We start from the raw sequence: 24,572 nt of genomic DNA on the forward strand, positions 1-24,572 counted from the left end.
TCTGCAACTAAAATCTTAGGCAAGTTCTCTTCCACCCAGCTAAATCCTAAATGAAATCCATTGAAACGATCTAGCTGTTAACAATACACAGAGGCATGTGCAGAAATTGTGAAGAAAGTGTCTAGGTGGTGACAAGCAAACTTTTTAGGACACCCAATCCCATTCTCTGAACAGGCATCCAATACAAATGAATTCAAACCTTTTTTGAAAATTACTTGCAGTGAAACATAACACCATAAGTCTAGATACATTTATTTATTATGATACTTTACACATATCACTACATGGCGAAACAAAATGCTCTAATGATTACTAGCTTAATTGTACAAAACTCATTCTATATAAATGCACATACTCATGAACCACCATCAAGAAACATGTATAGACACATTTAAAAAAAAAAAAAAAAATCATCACACGTTCCTATTTAGAAAGATGAAATTGAATGTTTCCCGAATACTTTTGTTTTGATACATGTATGCCAACAGCTAGCAGACACATAACTGATTGTGATATTATCACACTGTCCATAGATAGTACTTTGATAACGAAGCCGGTTCCTTCCGAACCCAGGAGACCAATGACTGAGTTAAGCCAGCCACCGTCGACTCGGTGCACTGCTGTCTGCCGCACGTTACTTCTAGAAGTCCGCCCCGCATGGGAAAACAGTTTTCACCAGAGCAAATGTTTGTCTCATTACTCCATCCGTAGTGGATCGTAAATCAGTTCTTTTCCGGGTTTTTTCCAAATACGTTTTTTGTCCATGGTGTGGCTGTTTCTACATCATCCCACCCATGCCCCCCATTCCTCCCATCCCACCCATTCCACCCATAGCTCCGAGATCAGGTCCTGCCTTGTCATCTTTAGGAAGTTCAGTGATGACAGATTCTGCAGTTGTCAGCAACGATGCCACGCCAGCAGCATCAATCAGTGCGGTCCTCACGACCTTAAAATAAACAAACAAGTGCACTTAAAGCAATTCATCAAAATCTAAAAATATTTTTAAAAAATCATGCATCACAATTTTAAACAAACATGTATATTTATTATACATACAGTGAAACCCCATTACAACACCAATGTCGGGCGGGACCTACGAGAAATTAATTTTGGTATGATATTAGAATTTAATGTGGCAAGTTTTGACATTGATGGAAGTAAAGAACAACAGATCAACTGTATGAATGGTGATGCATGAAGCCATTAATACTTAAAATAGGGAAAGATACATCACACTGACAAATCACTAAGATGATTACAAACTACAAAAAAAATACACCTAGGAATTTTATTAGTACAGTAAAATGTCTCTAAACCGGACCCTCTGTAAACCAGAATTCCCTCAAAACCAAACTTATTTCACAGTCCCATGTATTATGCAGCTTTAATCACTGAAATTAACTACTACTCTGGAAACACCTCTACTCTGAATACCGAACCAATTACCTGGTCCCATTTTGTTTATTTAATACAAATTTAATCTCTGAAGAAGGAACAATCAAAAACTTTCAACCAGTGCTGTTTGTCTCAAACATACCAACTGGCTGTCAAAGTCGCAGTCTTACTGACAATACCAGATAATATGTGCATGCTCTGTGTAGCATGTCCGGATTGTGTTTGGACGTCCATCGAACAATGCTCAAATTAATTTCTGGTTACCTGAAGTTCGGTTATCCTATGAAAGGTGCTTGTCACTCAATTAACACCTTTATGTTTGAAATAAACGTATGTAGTGTTGATTGGGAATAACATTATTACCTCTTACCAACAAATGTGTTGCTGTTTACTGATGATTTTACAATTTAAAGTAACCAACACTACCATGAATTTAATTCACTGCACTCTTGTTGTTTATAGGCCTCAGTGGCGTCGTGGTTAGGCCATCGGTCAACAGGCTGGTAGGTACTGGGTTCGGATCCCAGTCGAGGCATGGGATTTTTAATCCAGAATTCAAAATCTGTGTGGTCCTTAACCATGTCTGATGCCATATAACCGTAAATAAAATGTGTTCGAGTGCGTCGTTAAATAAAACATTTCTTTCTTTCTTGTTGTTTGTACAGAATATTCCACAATTCCAAATATTCCAAACAAGTCGGTGTCTGTTCACTGTGGTATGTTTCTTAGATGTTAAAGTATAGTTTGTTTTATTTAACGACGCCACTAGAGCACATTGATTTTTTTTGTCTTATCATTGGCTATTGGACGTCAAACATATGGTCATTCTGACACTGTTTTTAGAGGAAACCCGCTGTCACCACATAGGCTACTCGTTTAAGACAGGCAGCAAGGGATGTTTTAGTTGCGCTTCCCAAAGGCAGGATAGCACAAACCATGGCCTTTGTTGAACCAGTTATGGATTACTGGTCGGTGCAAGTGGTTTACACCTACCCATTGAGCCTTGCGGAGCACTCACTCAGGGTTTCAGTCGGTATCTGGATTAAAAATCCAATGCCTCGACAGAGATCTGAACCCAGTACCTACCAGCCTGTAGACAGATGGCCTAACCACGACGCCACCGAGGCCAGTCTTAGATGTTATTACCTATTCATTTCCATATTGATTATCAACATATCAATAGTAAAAATAAAGATGGTTACAACCTCATTAAAAGGAACACCCCCCCCCCCCCCCCCCCCCACTCCCACCCACCCAACATTTTATTCGGTCCCAAAGGTTTAGAGGAGTTTCACTGTTCTTTCTTAATTTACTAATTTAAAGTCCCTCGATCAGAAAAAGCGTAATACATGCAAAAATAAATATTTAAAATTGACTTTCATTTTAGCCTTACCTTTGTAGGATCTATGATTCCTTTTGCGATCAGATTTGTATATTCACTGTTCAAAGCATCGTAACCAAAATCGTCCGTGCCATTAACAACTTTTTCAACAACAACATGAGCATCCACACCAGCATTCTGGGCAATGGTCAAGCAAGGAACACGCAGAGCTTTCTTGATGATGTCAATACCTGTAAAAGATAATTAGTCATTTTACAACACTGCCAGCATCTTCAGTAGAACAAATCTAAATATAGCTAAGCTTCATTTATTCATTACCTACCAATCCCACTAGAGGCCACTATAGGTTTTGTCTTTGTCTGATATAGTGTGCCAGATTTTGTTGGGCATGGTAGGAGATATATGCAGGGTTCATACAGTTTTGAGAAAATAAAATTCAAGGACACAAAAACATGTTTTAAATAAATTTACCTAGTAATAAAAAGTAGACTGTCATTGCACATATAATTATACACTGCTTCAAGTGTTCACTGACACTCCTTCAATGATCTGCTGGATGGAGTCCTTAACCCCTTCCAACTTGGCTTGCTTTTCCTTAATAGCGTTTCTAAACAAGTTAAACTTGACAATAAATTCCCTGTTGTTCGATCTTTCAGCTTGAGTAGCCACATCATCACATGAGGCTTCAAGAGCCTGAACATCAGCGCACAATCGTTTCTTTTCCCTGGTCAATTCTTCCAAGTTCTTACATTTCACAGAGTTTCTATCACTGTTCTTTTGTTGTTTGTTCTCCCGCACCCGGAATGACAAAGAAGTTTTGGATTCACACATAAATAAACCTATGGAAGCGATTCAAATTTTTCACTAAAGCTAGGAAAGGCACGTTTTCTATTTTCTCAGGAAGGGAAATAAAATTTAAGGACTTTTCAAAGACTTTTTCACAAAAATAAGATTTTTCAAGGTTTTCAAGGCCTTGAAAATACATTTAACAAAATTCAAGTACTTTCAAGCACTTCAAGCACCTGTGCGAACCCTGTATATGTTGATTGCTTTAGCAGTATTCTTAGATTGCTTGTAGAAATTAGACATTTAACACCAGCCCAGACATAACACGTGAACATTATGTGATGGTTAGAACATTATGCCCTATTATATTAGAGCTAAGTGGATTTTTTAAAAGTTCAAATTAGAAAGACATGCTTTAAGAATTGAACTGAAAAAATAATGTGCTCACTGTACGACTCGGTGCAGTAATCATACAAGATTGTGCACAGCTTTCTTCAGTTCATACTAGTACCAAATATGCAGGGAAATAATAGAGTAGTATTTAAGTGACAAGAAACCTGTAGCCATGCTAAAACAAAAAGATTACAGCCACAACATTGGGACCAGTCCATAGAAGTGTGGGAGAAGATTTGTCCTTACCAGTAGCCTGGTCAGTGTTTTCTGGTTTCACTTCTTCCAGTGCTGGAATACACCGCAGTAGAGCAGTACCACCACCTGGTACAATGCCCTCCTCCACTGCTGCCCGCGTCGCATTCAGCGCATCATTAATCCGATCCTTCTTCTCATTCACTTCAACTTCACTGGTTCCTCCAACCTACAAACAAAGTAAACATCTTTAAAGCATAGCCTATGCAAGCTTCCAGGGTTTCTGCCAGAAATTAATGGATACATTTTTATAATTATTAGACAGATTATACTAAAATAATTCCTTTTTAAAACTGGTCAAAGTATATGAAATGCAGTGTCCAGTTTACAAAATTTCAAATCCATATCCACCCAGCACTTTTACGATATGTTTTCTTTTTGTTATCAATTATCAAATTATTTTCTGGCATAAAGCCTGGCTTGGGGACAAATTCTACACGCTTACAGCACAGCCATTATCAATGTAGGACCAAATTCAACATTTTTAAAGCACTAACATTAACTTACGAGCATATTCAACATGTTTACAGCACAAACACATATCAACTTACGGCCAAATTTTAAATATGTTTACAGCACAGCCCATATCAACTTGGGGCCAAATTCAATGTTTATTGTGCAGTTCATATGGGCTTAAATTAAAAGAAACATGTTTACAGCAGTCTTTATCAGCATACAGCCAAATTCAACAACACATTATAAAATAGCCAATATCGATCTGGTAACAGTCAACATTTTAGTTCAGCTCAGAAATATTTGTATTTGTTTGTCCAATCAAACAACACAAAATAACATCATATGATATTTCATATCTACAAAATTGAAATATTTATTTCTACCTTTAACAAGAATGAAATGTCTTGCCTAACAATAATGATATTCTTTAGTTAATTATGCAAAGACTATTTGTGGGATCAATTAATTTGTAGCGGTTTATGCAACTTTGAAAGAGCACCTGTTCTGCAGCAGTAAATCTATTAGGCAGGTTATACATTGAATGCGAAACTTGTAAGACACTTGTATACTGTTAGCATATTCATAAAATACCTTCAGGACTGCAACACCATTAGATAACTTGGCAAGCCTTTCACCAAACTTCTCCTTCTCATATTCTGATGTTGACAGTTCAATTTCATCTTTTATTTGAGTTATTCTCTTTTCAATCTCACTTTTATCACCCTTTCCCTACAAACAAAACAAATAACAGGCATATTAGTAGTACATATTATTTGTCCATGGAAACACAACAAATAAAATACTAAACTGAAAATTAACTATTTAAAAACCAGAAAAAACTTGTTACCTATTATCTTTTTATTATAAAACAATAAAAAAGTTTAACATGTCCACACTGCAAATATTGTTACTGAACTAAATAGAAAAACACTCAGCAGGTAACGTGCATTTTTTACCAATAGAAAATTTTAATCAAATCTGATGATGAAACATGTTTGACAAAATGCTGTGTTTATCATATAGACCAGAGAAGCTGTGTGTGTCATATACACGAGAGATCTAGGAGAACTAAGAACCTTCATCATCAGTGTGTCGTCCTTGGTGACGACCACCTCTCCGATACCACCGAAGTCCTGCATCTGGATGTCCTCAAGCTTGTACATATTTCCCTCGTCTCCAAACACCTCAACAAAAAATACAAGAAAAACAATTCAGTCACGACATAAAAAACCCGTTTGTGAATGGTTCCGAGCTAAAAAATTAATGACATTCTAGTATGTCTTTTAACCATGTGCTACTAAGTGCCTAGGAGGAGAAAAAAAACCTAATTTCCGGAACACATCTAGGCTAGTCTTTCATTAACAGACAAAATATTTTATCAACAGTTTCCCAAAGATAGAATAAAGGCAACACCAGAGTATTTAATATCTAAGTTTCTAGAGCACTGGTTGTAAAGGGTAAATAAACCAGGATTACTATATATCAGAAAAATCCTTCTGTTCCTGGATTTTATAGTTTCCTGAGCTCAATTTGCTTATTCTGATTAATGTGACGGTCTCGTATTTGTCATGTGCTAACAATTAATATAAACAAGTAAGTATACAGAATGGCCTAACATGAATTAATGTTTCACAAGACCTCAGCATGTTAAGTACATCGGCTATTAGGTGTCAAACAAAGGTAAATGACGATCAACATAAATTTATACCAAGTGAAAAAATTACCAATAAAACAAAATGTAAATGGCTATGAATGTCATATTCATAAAAGACACAGGCACATATCAACACAATAAAAATAAATTAACTAGACAAAAACAATGGAGATGTGGTGAAAATAAAACATTGTACCAAACTGTCAATACAATTTTGTCACAGAACAAAACATTTTACAACAAAAAAAACATGAATAGATCTGAAAACGCTATCACAGATGCTTACAGAACTTTAAAAAACCTGCCCCAAAAACAACCAAAGAACAAAAACATAAGAATGTTTCCATCCCTGCACCAAGGTGAGGGCTAAATGGACTGTGTCAAAAGTATTACTTAATACACAATTATGTACTGTTAATGAAGTAAATTCCAAAAATAGCTATTACAATAAGATGTGACAACTAAAAATTAAAAAAAGATACAGAATAGAAAACATGTTTTTCTGAATATTCAAATAACAATGACAAAATATATTAGATGTTTCATGCTGAGAGCTGAGGATCTCATTGTCTGAGGACACCAGCAAGAAAGCAAGACTTTTAATATAGCACTCGAATGTCCCAGAAAGATATGGACTCACTAGCCAGGCATGGTAGAGTGCACATTTCTAAATTTCTTTCATCAGATTTTTCTGTATACTTTTAATAAAAAGCAAACAAGAGTACCGGTGAGGTACCATCAAAAGTAGGTTGCAGTGACCTAGTTATGGCACACAACAAAGCACCATCCCACATTATAATTGCAGGCACGGTTTGATGATCCCATATGAATTGATAAGGAAGATATGACCTGGATAAGAAGTTCCTTTTATGTGCTGTAAAGTGTGAAAAATTGGTTGCAGTGACCTAGTTATGGCATGCGACACACTGCTATCCCAAGTTGTACTTGCTTGTAAGATTTGATGATCCTATATGAATTGATAAGAAAGATATGTTCCGAAAACAAAGTTTATGCACAGATGTATGTATGGACAGACATAAAAACACTTGGTTTTTTCTATTTTGAGGTTTTACCTCTTGAACTGGATAAATAAATGATGAAATTAATGAGATGTTTCAAGCCGAGAGCTGAGGATCTCATTGTTTGAGGACACCAGCAAGAAAGCAAGACTTTAATATAGCACTCGAATGTCCCAGAAAGATATGGACTAACTAGCCAGGCATGGTAGAGTGCACATTTCAAATCATAAATCAAAAGGTGTCCAGTTTTGGATTCATAATTGTTTTTCATACTCTTATAACGAACTGCATGGGACCAGGGACCAGGAACACTGGTTCGTTATAGCAGTAGTTCATTGTACACATTTGCGGAAGTTAGCCATTGTCATTCTGAAAGTTGATCATTTTTTATTTTTCAAATTTAAACACCATAAACACAAAATTAGTGGGGGTTTTTTTGTTTTGTTTTTAAATTTCAATTATTATCACGAATAGAAGCAAATAAGATAAAAATAAGATGAAAATTATTACCGGTTCGCTGTATACACACACTGAAATTTAACATTTTGTCAAAATTTTGTTTGTTTTAGCAGTTAATTTGCTATACATAGTTCGTTCTATACATTAAAATGTATTAATACTATAAAGTGGAGAAAATTGGGACTTTACAATCAGTTCGTTCTAATCAGTAGTTTGTTGTAAACGTGTTCATTCTAAAAGTACTTCACTGTAGTTATGATTACTTCCTAATGATACTTATTTAATTACCTCTTGAACAGGATAAATAAATGATGAAATTAATGAGATGTTTCAAGCCGAGAGCTGAGGATCTCATTGTTTGAGGACACCAGCAAGAAAGCAAGACTTTAATATAGCACTCGAATGTCCCAGAAAGATATGGACTCACTAGCCAGGCATGGTAGAGTGCACATTTCTAAATTTCTTTCATAAGATAATTTTGCATATTTTTTATTTAGAAAGAAATGACGAAGAGTACAAACTGACTTAATGGTGCTCCAGTCTTATTATTAATACCAATGAAAATGTTTTAACTTGGTTTAATTTACAGTGATGTTTGCTGTATTCAAGCCAGGGAAAATGTTTTAACTTGGTTTAATTTACAGTGATGTTTGCTGTATCCAAGCCATGGAAAATGTTTTAACTTGGTTTAATTTACAGTGATGTTTGCTGTATTCAAGCCAGGAATTTTTTTTTAACTTGGTTTAATTTACGGATGTTTGCTGGATCCAAGCCAGGGAAAATGTTTTAACTTGGTTTAATTTACAGTGATGTTTGCTGGATCCAAGCCAGGGAAAATGTTTTAACTTGGTTTAATTTACAGTGATGTTTGCTGTATCCAAGCCAGGGAAAATGTTTTAACTTGGTTTAATTTACAGTGATGTTTGCTGTATCCAAGCCAGGGAAAATGTTTTAAAGGGACATTCCTGAGTTTACTGCAATTTTTAAGATGTTATCGACTAACAGACTTTTTAACGATTGTAATTACATATCAAATATATTTTTCTGCATAAAATATTAATGACTGTATATTAAACATGTTTCTATCTTCTAATATTTGTACTAGGTTAAATTTAATTTTACTCACTAAAATATGATTTTTCTTATGTACAAAATTATTTGAAGACAAAATCCAGTTTGGGCTTCTTACCAATATTAAGACGATCAGAAACACATTGAATACACAGACACTGATATTCTAAACCAGAAAATATATTTAATATGTAGAAATATTTTATTTGTTGGAAACATCTTACAATGCAGCAAAGTCAGGAATGTTTAATTTACGGATGTTTGCTGTATCCAAGCCAGGGAACATTTTGTTCAGTATAGCGTCGCAATTTGCTAAGCAAGTTTCAGAGATCGCTACACAATTAAAACACATTAAACAGTAGTTGCTAATCAATTTTCAACTGACTAGAAATATTGCTAATCAAGATTTTGAAACAAAATGTTCTCTGTAAGCTACTCACCACTCCACCTGTTACTACTGCAATATCTTGAACTGTGTTTTTTCTGTTGTCCCCAAAGCCTGGCGCTTTCACAGCACATACCTGCAGGCCTACTTTGATTCTGAAGTATAGAGAGAGAAAATCTATCATATAAAAATAACTGACTTCAACAGTTAAATGCCAATAAGACTGCAATAATCAACATGAATCTAGCATTTATTCAATATGAACTGGGACCAAATTCACTAATCTCTTTCAACTTTGCCATCCCACAGTGTAATGAAAAGAGAAGATGATGTGATGTTGTTTAAGAGAGCCTTAGAGAGCTTTGTGAACCAGGCCCCTGGCCATTACAAGATTCTCACAGGTGTAAAGCAACTTTTGTTAAGATGGTTTAAATTAATTTCTCATCACAAAAGTACCTGGTAGAGGCTGCCACCCATGTTAACCTTCTGACAACTGGAATAAGTTTTGACAAAACCCATGTTGAGGGGGCACAAGTTTATAACTTATTTCCAAATTTTACTTGAAATTTTATTAATACATAAAATAATATTTATATGGCATATGTGAATCTTAACTTAAGTATTATTTTTGTGGGGATTTCAAATTTTTTATGGTATTTTAGCTCAGTTGTTTTGATTAAAATCAGGCAAAAAAATTATAAAGATGCATTTACTAAAGCACATTTGTGGCCACATATCCAACATGTATGGCCATTATTCCCACTAATTGTGTACTGACAAGAATTGTTTTGGAAGAATTACCAGTTCCAAATTGTACTATGTACAACACAATCTCTAGTAATACCAGGAAGAATTTGTCCCATCAGTTCCAAATTGTACTATGTACGACACAAGCTCTAGTAATACCAGGAAGAATTTGTCCCATCAGTTCCAAATTGTACTATGTACAACACAATCGCTAGTAATACCAGGAAGAATTACCAGTTCCAAATTGTACTATGTACAACACAAGCTATAGTAATACCAGGAAGAATTTGTCCCACCAGTTGCAAATTGTACTATGTACAACACAATCTCTAGTAATACCAGGAAGAATTTGTCCTATCAGTTCCAAATTGTACTATGTACAACACAATCTCTAGTAATACCAGGAAGAATTTGTCCTATCAGTTCCAAATTGTACTATGTACAAAAAGTTAATTTTTAAACAGAAATAATGAATTTATCAATTTCTGTAAATATCAAGCATTTAACATAAAACTTAATAATTTATTAGAATAAAATCCATACTTACAAAATTAAAAGATTCCTAGGTTTGTGCAAACTGTTTTTCAAAAAAGAAATTCAGTGCATGGTTTTAGTTGTTAAATTTATTAAACATTTTGTTTAACAAAAAACACACAAGTTATCACCATGATAACAAACCTGTTGATGACGAGGGTACTGAGAGCTTCTCCATCAACATCTTCAGCGATGACGATAAGTGGCTTACGAGCCTGATTCGCTAGCTCTAACGCTGGAATCAGCTGCTGAACACTTGAGATCTTCTTCTCACTCAGCAGCACCAGGGCATCTTGGAATTCACACTTAGCACCTGAAACACACAGACAAAACAAACGTAACCCACCTGGAAGTAAATCTCGGACTAACATGCTTACTGAGGAGATAAAATATAGTAAGAGTGGAAAGTACAAGTTTTCATCAAAAGCATTATAAATATAAACAGATGAATAATGTTAAAATACAAGACCTTTGAAACAACTAATGTTACTAATGTTCAAAATAAGATAATTGTATTTGTTTTGAACATTAAATCCTATATATTTCAGAGCTTGAACTGAACGATTGCACTGATGGTAAACTGCCATAATTTCCATTATGAATTACCATAGGCTAGGGGTTTTGCCAATGACAATTGTTTGCCACTAAATGACCAAAAATTGCCATCTGTTGAATATATCATTTTGTTTTTATATTTGTTACAAATCTTACTGATTAAACCACTGTAGGAAGGCTCGGAATTGCAGTAAGCAAAGATTTTGTGTAAAAACATTTTAAAACTGTCATATTTAACACATTTTAAAACTGTCATATTTAACACATTTTAAAACTGTCATATTTAACACATTTTTAGGCTTGATCCCTATATTTCCAGGTTTAGACATTTATCCAAACCATGGGAACCTGCCCATAACATGACAGAAGTGAAAAAGCACCATGGCAATCTCCAATTGTTATTAATAAAAAATAACAAAAAAATAACAACGCACTCAACACATTTTATTTACGGTTATATGGCATCAGACATATGGTTAGGGACCGGTATTAATAAATGCACACAATTTGATGTTGCAATTTTGGTTTCCAATTACAAAAGATAAATTCATAATTTAAATATTCATTGATTCAATTCCATTATTACATTCAATTCCATTATTATTATTAAAAAAACATTTTTGGTGTGCGTGTGTGTGCGTGTACCTGTAATTTTGTGGTATATGTGCAATATATTAAATGCTACAATATCATTAAAGGAATGATTAGCAAAGGCTTTTGAACTGGTATGCATATTCAACAATATTCAATGCACATTATTGCTTAAAATCAACAAGTATATTGGTATATTTAATTAATATGTGACAGCTATGACATAACATGCGCAGCCATTTTGCTCCATCCCACTGAATGTGCCATCTGGTGAGCAGGTTATGCAACATTTAACACTTCACATCAAGTATTAATCTTAGAACTGAAGAAACAAACATAGCGGTCTGTTGATTTTTACAGAATGGTGAAACAGGCAGGCGTCGCAATGTTCTTTAATAATATGCATCCCAGTAAGCCAGCAATAAGTATATATTATTTTCCAATACAAAATAAACCACCATTGTCAAACTGGCTATATTTCATATATATATATATAATATGGCTATATAATAGAAATAACTGTCCAATGATGTATTATAAACTGACTGTTTGCTTTGTTAATTGGTCTTTCTTTTTGGTGCCTCCACCTGTGAATGAATGTTTAACGACACCCCAGCATGAAAAATATATCGGCTAGTGGGTGTCAGACTATGGTAAATACAAACATGAAGTGATGATCAACATCAATATAAAAAACAGTGTAAAGACCTATGCAAAAAATACAAATATCACAGGTAAATAAAATAAAAATTTAGGATAAAAGTCATCACGAAAAAATGATGTCACTTCCTTCCAAGCTAAAGTACCGGACACTATGAAAACAAAACAAAATGGTCTCATATTTGACCCTCTTTTTTTTTTAACAATTTTTTTGGCAAATACTCTTGTTATTGATTGACATTTACTAGCAAGTCTAGATTAACATTTGAACAAGAATATACCCGGTGTATCACCTTACCTTTGGCCGTGTTCATGAAATATGGAGAAATATAACCCCGGTCAAACTTGAGACCTTCAATTGTTTCAAGCTCATCTTTTAATGTCTTTCCATCCTGACAAAGACACAGCACAAAACATAATAATCAACTATCAAGAATAATAAAAGATTTATTTTTATTAATACAATTCATATTAAGAATACTTTGTCAATGAACAGTTCAAATGTGATAGACGATATGTCAATTTCTGAAACAATTCACTTACATTTCAAATGGACTTTATTATGTAGAAATAAGAAACTACTTCAAGGTATAACCTCCTTTTAGTCATACTTAAATTAATCCGATTGGTCCGAATATCATATTAACCAATCAAATGGCTATTATGTTAAGCATCCCAAATGGTGAATGGTAAAGCTAGCCCTGCTCATGTTAAACATCAGGAAGTAATCACGGCTCATCATGGCCACTCTTCACCAATGAGCAATCGGCTAAGTTGGCAAAGTGGCTACATTATTTAGTCTTTGGCCAATATACTATTCCTTAAATTAACCAGTAAGTAAATACTCTATATATATATCTGGAAATTGGGTAAACAAAAATTAGTTGCAGAGTGAGCCCTGATTAATATATTAATCACTCTTAAACTGTAAGGTTACAAGTTGAAAGCTACCTTTACTGTAATAACTCCATCTCTTCCAACTTTCTTCATAGCACTTGAAATAAGTTCACCTATTGAATGGTCTCCATTGGCAGATATAGTTGCAACCTAAATGTAATAAAATAATGATCAGTACAAAATGTTACGTGACTTCTGTTCCAGTTACTTTTCAGGATAAAGTAATTCAAAGTTCATAACAAATTTGGGACAACCTGTTCACATAAACGTCTCTTCAATGAACAGCCTTTATTAATTATCTATGCCTGCCATACCACATTCTCTAGAAGTAAACATAACCAATTTCTTATGCAGTATAAATGAGCTATGTATCGAGAACATACTTGCGCAATTTCCTCTGGTGTTGTGACTTGTTTAGACATCTTTTTCAACTGAGAAACAACAATATCAACTGCCAACATAATACCTGAAAATACAATTTATTTATAATTTTACCTGCTATAAAAATAATGGAAGGGGTTTACATCCATTTCCCATCAGTATACCACAAAACTCCACTCTTTTAAATAATATTTAGGAGATAACCATATGGAGTTTTTAGATTTGCGGGTATTATTGTCGATTTGATCCCGTAAATGTAATTTTTGACTGAAGACTTAGTCTGAGGTTAAAAATCAAACATTTGAGGTCATCAAATAGACAATAACACCTGCAAATCTAAAAACTCCATATGGTTATATCCACTGAAAACTGAATAGTTTTTCTATGGAACTAACTTAAGTGTATATTTGGTATTTCTTGAAAAAAAATACCTGGCTACAATCTAATTGTAGACCCTTGAATTGTCAACTTTGACTGTTCCAATTGCTAATGATGTCATTAACTTTCCAGGTGTTATTTTCATTTGATCCTGGAAAATGAATGTAATTAACCAATCACAATACAGAATACACTTGCCATCAGTTTACAATACCAGAGATACGACATTTGACATTTGTTTAATTTTTTAAAATATAGAATTTGATTATAATAAATAGTAACTCGCTGAGGTTGCAATGGTTCAAGGCTTAAACTTTTGTAAACAGCTACAAATGTACATGTCCTCAATATAGAACCAGTTAATCAATTTAGATCAACAAATGTAGATCCACAAGCCGCCCAGATTCATTTTTGTACACAATGCATTAAAAATATGTCTATTTAAATAGGTGTTTACAACAAATAAAATAAAACTTTTCAAAAAGGTGGTATGGCACCCTGAGATGTATCTAAAAATACAAATTTTTAAAAAATGACAAAAACGGCTTTTAATTGTGTAAATCCATTTACAAATTGTGTTATGCAAAAAGAAATTCAAATAATGCATTGCTATCTCATGTCACCCATGTTGCTTGCATTTTGCAGTGTATACCACTTTCTTGTACTTAAATAAAAAGCATGCATATTGTAATATAGCAAACCCTAGACTGGAATTTAAAAAATGTCCACTGCAAAAAACATGCCATGGAAACAAAAGAAGAAAGAAGTGTAGCAGAGAATTAAAAACTGTGGTAACCGTAACAGCAGGGGTTGATATAGACGATCTCTTACAGGAATTTGTTTAGTATTCTTTACATGTACATTTCTAGTGAGCATTTACATCACATCATTATATTTAACACAGGAAGGTGTTAAAGACAGTCCTACTTAATAAGCTTTATTAGCTTCTCACCGACCTTGCTATTAACAGTACATGCACGGTCGGTGAGAAGCTAATAAAGCTTGTTAAGTTAGTCAGTAATAACAAACAGCATTATCAGTGATAATGACTAAACAAAATTAAAGTATGTTTTGTTTAATGACACCACTGAAGCACATTAATTGATTTATCATCTGCTATCAGTTATCAAACAAATGGTAATTCTGACAGTCAGAGAGGGAACCCGATACATTTTTCCATTAGTAGCAAGGGGTCTTTTATATGCATCATCCCACAGATGTACCAGTCTTTGTACATCGGCTGGCACAAGTAACAGCCCAATGGGCCATCAGGCAAGCACTCTACCACTGGGCTACATCCAGCCCTCTTACATTGACCACTGAAGTATTAATTTATCTTCGGGCCATAAACATTAAAATGGACAAATAAAGGGTAGACGTTCTCAAAATACTAACATTTTGCTATATCTTGTTGGATTAAAAATCAATATTTTACAACCAGAAATAACACAAAGGGATGGTGGTATTCACCGTTTTATCAATATTCCAAATTCTAACGCAATTATTTGTGTCAAAACCATACCATCTTTCAGTTCCATTACGTACCCATAATTTTGGCTAAAATAAGACTGACCAGGCCCTACAGTTGGTACTTGAAAAAGACGACATTTAGCATACATGTAATTTAAATATTACAATCTGTCAGAATTCAGTCCCCAAAAGTGCATCTTTTTCAGTGTAACAGACACCAGTAAATTACTGCAATGCCTTAGTCATATGCTCTAATTCATTCATTTCAACTTATTTTCATGCTTATATCCAATTAAGGTTCAAGCATGTTGTCCTGGACACACACCCCAGCTATCTGTCAAGGCCAGTGGGTCTGTTGGTTAATGGTAAGAGGGTGTAGTGGCCTTACACCTACCCACTGAGCCCTTAAGAACTTGCTCCGGGTTGGAGCCGGTACTGGGCTGTGAACCCTGTACCTACCAGCATGTAGTCCGATGGGTTAACCACTGCGCCACCGAGGCCGATATATGCTCTAATGATTTTTGTCAAAACTTAATCCAGTAACTAGCCTGCAGTTTATAACAGCTGTTGACGTTTGCCATGTTACCCTGCCTTCTGGCCGTAATGACCTCTCCTTAAAAAAAACCCTCTCCATTGATCTAGGCCAAATGGCCTTTCCCACTACAGGCCTCATCCTGTCCATTGCCAAATTAGCTAACTGCTCATTTTTATACAGTGGCTATAGCGTTTAGTATTTGGTTGATAAAAAATACCACTATTTAAACATTTATCTAATAATCTATACATGAATGTATATCTAAAAACTGACTAAACCAAAATTTGTTCCAGTGTGAACTCTTCCTCTAATTTGTCAAGTTTGTGGCTTGCTCTAGATTAAGAAAAAAAGTAGTAATTATTAAACCTTTTCTAATTTCAATTGGATTAGCACCCTTGCTCATTTTCTCGAATCCTTCCTTTGCTATAGATCGCGCTAACACAGTAGCTGCCGTTGTGCCATCGCCAGCCTCCTCGTTTGTGCTGTTGGCAACATCCTGCATCAACTTAGCACCAATGTTCTGATATCGGTCTTGGAGTTCAATTGCTTTTGCTACAGTAACACCATCTTTTGTAATTTTGGGACTTCCCCAGCTCTGTTCAAGAATAACATTTCTACCCTGAAAGTAATAAAATAAGATATTTTAAATTTTATTTGTATACTGTGAAATACTTCATTTTCAAGAGGAATTTATTTTTTGCGTTTTTCACATTTTAATAAAATGTGTGAAAATAAATTCCATGCGAAATTAAAGGCTGACGAAAATTGGACATTTAAAAAAAAAATGTAGTCTCGTTCAATCAGACCCGAGATCTTGTTACTTCACACTGCACAGGGCTAGTAGTAACAATGTAACCGGCCTCAGTGGCGTCATGGTTAAGCCATCGGTCTACAGGCTGGTAGGTACTGGGTTCGGATCCCAGTCGAGGCATGGGATTTTTAATCCAGATACCGACTCCAAAACCTGAGTGAGAAAGAGTAGCCCATGAAGTGGCGACAGCGGGTTTCCTCTCAAAATCTGTGTGGTCCATAACCACATGTCTGACGCCATATAACCGTAAATAAAATGTGTTGAGTGTGTTGTTAAATAAAACATTTCTTTCTTTCTTTCTTTGGTAACAATGTAACATTTAAAACTTTATACCAAGAAACAATATATAAGTACAGACAATATATTATTACATGATAATAAAGAATACTAAGTTTTGTATGGGTCTTTTTCATAAGTGACAGTGTTTAGCATAAAAAGTTGTAAATATCACAGTATGTTAAAATGTGGAAGTGAAAAATATCCGGGTTGGGCATGTATAGTGCCACTATAATCGTAGTTCATATTGTGCCTTCACACTAAAGGGTCACCATTTTGCCTGTTGGTCAATCATAAACCGTACTGAACAAGCATTTCGACAGTAATAAATATTGTTTAAATCAAACTTGTGCTAACATTGCACCTTCAAATTCTGTTTTGTTTTCGGGGTCGGTTTTTATAACAAGTTTGAGGAGTCCTACGAAAAAGCGCATGGAGTAACCTGAGCACCTTGTGTAAGCTAAGGTCCTACAATATTTAGTTAAAAAAAAACGTCAAAATTATTAACATCAGTTTTGTTTTTATTGGGGGGAGGGATGAGGGATTAACGGAAATAAATGCCCGTGAACCGACTCATTTTCATTTAATCACGAAAATAAAGTATTTTACAGTATACAGCCAAACGCATTTCAAGTGACCATTCATGGAAATAGTTAAAAGTGGTCACTTAAAGACAGACACAGGTTGTTCATCGTCTCAAAATGTGTTTATTTTTTACTGTCTATACAGCTATGGATGTGTGCTCTATAGTTTATCATATATCAATTTCCGGAAAGTCACCTTCTGAAAAACAATCAAAGGTACATGAAAAGCATTAATTTGGTAGTTTAAAAATCATTCTTTCACCAGTTTTGTTTGATCTGCTCACGATAAACAAGGCTACAGATGTGCCTCAAATAATGTACAGTGGAGATAATGTACTCTCATGATAAACAAGGCTACAAATGTGCCTCAACTCATGTACAGTGGAGATAATGTACTCTCATGATAAACAAGGCTACAGATGTGCCTCAACTCATGTACAATGGAGATAATGTACTCTCATGACAAACAAGGCTACAGATGTGCCTCAACTCATGTACAGTGGAGATAATGTACTCTCACGACAAACCAGGCTACAGATGTGCCTCAACTCATGTACAGTGGAGATAATGTACTCTCACGATAAACAAGGCTACAGATGTGCCTCAACTCATGTACAGTGGAGATAATGTACTCTCATGATACACAAGGCTACAGATGTGCCATGGCATGATAGATGTTAGCATTGCTGCATTGACTGCGATCGCGATTACCGTTTTGGTAATAATTAAAGGGAAAACAAATATAATCAACAAGAAAAGCACAAATCTATTTGTTAGCAGTATTACTGAAATCAATATACAACATACAACTGGACAAAAGATGACTTCGGCTTATACACAAGGCCGATGATTTTGTACTAGATATTTAGGGTCAAACTAAGAGGTCGGCTTATCCAAGGAGTTGGCTAATACACGGCAATATACGGTAGTCAAGATGCTGGACCGAATTAGTTCTAATACTTCTGAATGCATGATTTCTGCTTATTTTTGGTAAATTGTCCACGTTTCATAAAATATCCACTAAAATAAATACATGTCCTTAGCAGATGGTGAAGAATGTTTCATTGCACATTACCTTAAAGCACTGGACAGCATGATATTGTGCACATAGCAGTATTATACAACAACTTTATTTATCAACACCACTACCATATCCAGTGTCAAATAGTTGAATTCAACATGAATGCTTATCCAGTGTCAAACTAGATGAATTCAACATGAATGCTCGACCATTAATGTAAAGGAGGATATCTCTGATCTCTGTTGTGGACATTAAACTTTGAGTCTAGTAGTTTTCGCATTAAAAATGTCATATTTCCACATTTTAATGTGAACGGTCATTAATATTCATGAAGCTGATCAAGGATGTGGCCGTGTGTACAAATTTAAAAAAAAAATTAATTTGAATAATTAATGCCAGCACATGACCAGATTTCAGAAGAAACATTCATGTACAGCACACATCAAACTGTCTACAGTTTTGCTATTGTTCATGGATATTTTAGTTAAGTAGTCTGTTGTATTGCCATGTGAGTGTGACTTTCCATAACACATTTCATTAGCGGGTCAATCCATGCCAACTCAACCAGAGGTCCCCGGGTCACCATCTCCAAATTTAATCAAATTTCACCCATTTGTACATCCATATAAATAATTGATGCATGCAAAACTTTAGGGCCAAATTTCCATTAGATGCCAAGACTAAACCTGCCGAATTGAAACATTGCAATAGGCCACCTCCAGTTAGGTGAATCGCAGTCAGCAGTCACACGCCACATGAACGTCCATCAGAGCACCATTTGACGTCTCTGGGACAGGTACCAGCAGTTCCAATCAGCTGAAGACTGGCCCAAAAGTGGAAGACCTCGCATAACAACTGCAGCACAAGATCGCTACATACTGGTTCTACACTTGTGCCATTGAACTGCCACAACAACAAACACTACATGACGCATTACCTGGTTTGAGAAGGGTGTCTGCACAAACCAGACCCCGTCAACATCAACATTTACGTGTTCGCTGGTGCACGAATGTACAGGGGTGGAACTTGGGGAAACTGGTGGCGAGTATGGTTCAGCAACGAGTCACGTTTCCTTCTACAGCGACGTGATGGATGACAACGTGTTTTGCCAACAACTGCGTCGTCCAAGTTGACAGATTTGGTGGTGTGTGTGTCATGATGTGGGGAGCCATCGCATACACTGGCAAAGTGAACTTGTGTTTGTACAAGGCAACCTGTCAGCTGTACGCTACCGGGATGAAATTCCTCGCCGACACATGCTTCCTATTTTGGATTGACAGAGAGAACTCTTTCAGCAAGACAATGCCAGGCCACATACTGCACGTGTAACAATGGATTTCCTACAGAATGAGAACATTAATTTGCTGCCATGGCCACCAAGATTGCTAGATCTTAACCCCATTTGAACATCTATGGGACGAACTGAACAGACGTGTACGCCAGCGTGCCCTGGAGCCTCAGACGCTTCCGCAACTGCCACATGCACTGCAGGAAGAATGGGCTAGGATTCAGAGACTCATTCAATCTATGTCAAGATGTCGTGCAGTGACTGGTGCTGCTGGTGGCCACAAGGTACTAATTTCAGCGCCCTCGTGCGACGCTGTTTGGTGACTAAAACGCCTCCACTGCTTTCAGTCCATAGCAAGAACATTGTCACATACTCATGTCAAATTTTACTGTGATATGATCATAAATAACTTTGTATTAAAGAGATAATTTCGCCTATGCATTTCTTTTTTGACAGAGTATACATACATTTACAATGCTTAAATACTTCAATTTACGGAAAAACAGACTTTGTAAATTCAACCATTCATGTTTAAAATTAAATACATTTCATAGTATTATATTTACATTTAAAGGAACAAAGAGATCGCAACTGAATGCCAAGTTTCCCCCCAGATCCATTAAGATTACTTTGTTCAATAAAACAAAGGTTTTTATTCATGTTTAAAATTAAATACATTTCATAGTATTATATTTACATTTAAAGGAACAAAGAGATCGCAACTGAATGCCAAGTTTCCCCCCCCAGATCCATTAAGATTACTTTGTTCAATAAAACAAAGGTTTTTATTCATGTTTAAAATTAAATACATTTCATAGTATTATATTTACATTTAAAGGAACAAAGAGATCGCAACTGAATGCCAAGTTTCCCCCCAGATCCATTAAGATTACTTTGTTCAATAAAACAAAGGTTTTTATTCATGTTACCTTTGGACCCATTGTTACAGAAACAGCATCTGTGAGAATGTCAACACCTTGAAGCATCATGGCCCTGGCCTCCGCTCCAAACTTTATGTCCTTTGCATAGCCTCGCACTAGAGATGGAGCGATCCTGTTGGCCAAACTTGAACGGAGAATACACGGTAGTCGATGCATGTTGGCTGCAAGTGAATGAATGAATGAATGAATGAATGAATGAATGAATGAATGAATGAATGAAATGTTTAACAACGCCTCAGCACTAAAAATACATTGGCTATTGGGTGTCAAACTAATGTAAATTCGCAAAATGAGGCTGTAGAAGTAAATAATGGAAACAATGTATTACAGGTCTTGTGATTTAAAATACATGGACAGCAAATTTTTTTTTTTTTCAAAGTAACTTTTGCAGTGAATAAACATAGGCCTACAATTAATTCAACTGATAATGATGGTTGTGTATTAAGCAAACTAAGCTAAAAAATATCTTTCATGTTGCTGTTTAAAAATTTTGTTATTACAACTGCCCATTTCCCGTAGGCTTTTAATTAGCACTAAAGTGTCAAAGTAAATTAAAATTTACTCTTAGTCTGCCAGAAGTAGAAATACACATGTATCCTTTTGATAAGACATGATGGTGCAGTTTCACCAGTGATAGAAACAAGCAGAACTGTCACTAGTCCACCGGACAAGTACATCTAGAAATCTACTTGTACGCCATTATTTTCACTTGTCCAAAAAAGTTGTTTGTTTCATTCAAATGCAAGGACAATGTTTTTGATTTCTCAAAATGAAACAGTATTATAAATATTTACTTGTTCACTGTACAACCCTTGCTCATGAATAAGCCCATCCCACACTCAGCTAATAAAGAGTTGATTCACCTCTGCTACATTTTTCCATTAGCAGCAAGGGATCTTTTATATGCACTTTCCCATAGACAGAAAAGCACATACCACAGCCTATGACCTGTTGTGGTGCACAGGTTCGAACGAGAAAAAAAAACCCAATCAGTTGAATGGTTCCACTGAGGTAGTTCAATCCTGTGATGCAAGCACCTCAGGTGAGCACTCAAATGACTGGCAGCCGAATTCACCTGCCATGTGACCGTATGTTAAGACCCTCTACAGATAACAGTTAATAGAGTGACGTGTTCACACGCTTTCTTCCAAGTCATCATAAGAAAAACAGCTGGGCTTCAATTTGCATAGGGTTGTCGGGTTACCGGTGGTACTGGTTAACAATTTGTAAGTTTAATGTCATGATTCGACACGAGAATAATCAAACTAAAGGTCCGTGGTATCCGATTTAAGAAAAGAAAAGAAGAAAAAACTGGCGACTATTTGGTTACTCCATTTTCCACTTTTGTTACATCAATCTCTAGCCATGTAAGTAGATCACAGCTTTAGTCCGTCCCACAGGTATCCCCTTTTTTATACTATGGAATTTACTATATAACTTATTTATTTCTGAGCTGATTAATTTGTAAATTGCACACAAAAATAGTTTTAAAAAATTGTTATTTACAAAACACTAGTCTTATACTTTTCTTCTTAGTGACCGTACGTCAAACCAACTGAAATTATTTACAAAAAACATTTAATAGAATGCAGGTCTTCTAGATGGTAACCAGTCAATTCGTACCCAATTTTACCATTTCGTACCAGTTATTTGGTCATTTCGTACCATGTCTATTTGGTCATTTCTTATCTTGGTCATTTTGTACCTCAATCATTTATTGTGCAGCTTAGTTGAATAATAGATAGTAAAATGTCGAATCACTACCCCCGCAGAACAGTCTTGTGTCAGAGGGAAAACTCAAGGAACTGCAGAGGAAGGGTGCCAGAGTCACACAAAAGATGATCTTCGAAACTTGGGCATTTTATAATAATAGTGACAGGAAAATCAGCGTCGGCCGCCTACTAAAAATCTGTTCCAGATTGTTGCATGTCGCTGATGACTAAAACTGCAACGCTGGTGATTTCAAATGTGTCTTAATTGTAGCTTGAGTATAGTGCTGTGTTGCATTATGAAATTGTGAAATAAAAAGGGGGGTAGGTGTGTCCCATATCATAAGAAATGATCATCAGTGCCATGGGTTACTTGTCAGTTTGTCTTAAAAATAAACTATCACCTTTATGTGGCAATATACATATGCTCAGAAAAGTGAATTCAATAAGGTTAATGGCCACTGAAACACATTTCATCGTTAATTTACTTCTCTTATTCATTTAAATCTTTGCTCACTTTACAAGGTTTGTTTACAAGTCAACAAAAAATATAACAAGTGGTATACCATGACAAAAATAAGATACCAAGTACGAAATGACTATGGTAGGAAATGACCAAACATTATGGTAAAAGATGGTAAAAACGTAGGTACGAAATGACCATAAACTATGGTACGAAATGACTAGTAACCTAATTATGGTAGCCCCACTTCCATGGCTAGTGATATTTGATGTTGGACTAGTAAACAACAACAACAACATGCCCGATGGCTAGTAAATTTTTTTGGGGTCAAATGTTGCAGTTAAATCTATTTTGTAAATTTATATGAATATGTTGCCTTCCACTCCCACCAACAAATGTTAAGTGTTTTTTAAGCTCTCTCTCTCTCTCTCTCTCTCTAGGTGACATATCCAATTTTAACTATTATTTAGTAAAATTGCAGGGGTTTCCCCAGTGCCGTTAGGTGTAGTGGCCCGACACGCCTTGGTCCGTAAAGTAAGCGCTTTGACGGCGTGGAAGCACCTTAAATTGCCCCTATGCCTTGATTTGAAGTGCTTTAGAAAAACAATTATCACAAGTACGAGTGTGGCAGTCGACTACCTCTTGCAAACAACTTGTGTACCAGTATATCAAGCACACCTAATCACTATGACAGTTAAATACTTCCTAAATACCTAACAATGAAACAGTGGTCTGCTCACAATTGGTGTGTGGTAATTTTATTACATCTACTGAGACCGCTAATCTGTCAGGAAGGCGCTTATGCGTAACGGGATTCCCGTGCTGAGCAATCAAGCTTTAAGGCTGCTAAAAGAAGATGCCCATTGACAGAATCAACTGTACCGTTTAAATGAATAAACGACAGGTGAAGCACTTTTTAAAAGTACAGTTAACTTGGCAATTGATGATTTCTATCCCAACACCCCCTTCCCCAAAACACACACACTGAAAACATTTATAAAAATTCTAGAAGCCATGAACCTGAGAATGATGGGACAGACTTTATTCAGGACATTCGATCAAAGAATCTATGAACAATTTTATCAGGTCACATTCTTTTTGCATTTAATACATATTGAACAATACGGGAGAAACATTCTATATAGTTATTCCTGGATAAAAATCATTTGGCATCCTGACCATTTACCAACTTCTCTTTACCCACGCCAATTACAGGTATTACGGTACTCCCCCACGTGTGTTGATGTTGTCCACCAAAACCTTTAACTGTTTTAACACGATTGGCAAAGAAATAAAACATGAGAAATAATGTTGGATACACAAGTACATTAGTATCAAATATTCAGCACAATACAATACCTGTTATATATTAATTATATGATGTTTGAATGTGGAAGTTGCACTGACCCTCACTTGTCGCTAACACTTTTGTGAACGATTTGGGGAGAAATTATCGTTGATACATTATTTATAATAGTTGAATTACTGTGTCAACAGTAATCTTGACTTGCGATTTTCA

The 24,572-nt window shown here is 35.5% G+C and overlaps 1 protein-coding gene across 1 annotated transcript; it reads right to left on the reverse strand.

Annotated features, from left to right (window-relative positions):
• Positions 1-240: 240 nt before the first annotated feature.
• LOC121380527 (heat shock protein 60A-like) lies at positions 241-24,548 on the reverse strand. Its single transcript, XM_041509373.1, has 13 exons — positions 24,413-24,548; positions 20,870-21,042; positions 16,327-16,579; positions 13,580-13,662; positions 13,251-13,346; positions 12,598-12,691; positions 10,638-10,806; positions 9,268-9,367; positions 5,701-5,808; positions 5,216-5,353; positions 4,163-4,337; positions 2,789-2,967; positions 241-946 (listed from the first exon to the last, which is right to left on the reverse strand). Exons 2-13 carry the CDS (start codon positions 21,035-21,037, stop codon positions 779-781), a joined length of 1,731 nt encoding a protein of 576 aa, XP_041365307.1. The 5' UTR covers positions 21,038-21,042; positions 24,413-24,548; the 3' UTR covers positions 241-778.
• Positions 24,549-24,572: the final 24 nt, after the last annotated feature.

Source organism: Gigantopelta aegis, chromosome 9 (assembly GCF_016097555.1).
Source record: "Gigantopelta aegis isolate Gae_Host chromosome 9, Gae_host_genome, whole genome shotgun sequence".
In the NCBI taxonomy this organism is placed as follows: domain Eukaryota; kingdom Metazoa; phylum Mollusca; class Gastropoda; order Neomphalida; family Peltospiridae; genus Gigantopelta; species Gigantopelta aegis.

What these genes read in the sequence shown, in the direction of transcription:
- LOC121380527 (XM_041509373.1), bottom strand. Translation starts at nt 21,037, where the DNA reads ATGCATCGACTACCGTGTATTCTCCGTTCAAGTTTGGCCAACAGGATC. An exon ending in CTGTAACAATGGGTCCAAAG is followed by an intron (nt 16,580 to 20,869) that starts GTAACATGAATA and finishes TATTACTTTCAG; the next exon opens with GGTAGAAATGTTATTCTTGA. An exon ending in CAGTAGTAACAGGTGGAGTG is followed by an intron (nt 5,809 to 9,267) that starts GTGAGTAGCTTA and finishes TTTTTTGTTGAG; the next exon opens with GTGTTTGGAGACGAGGGAAA.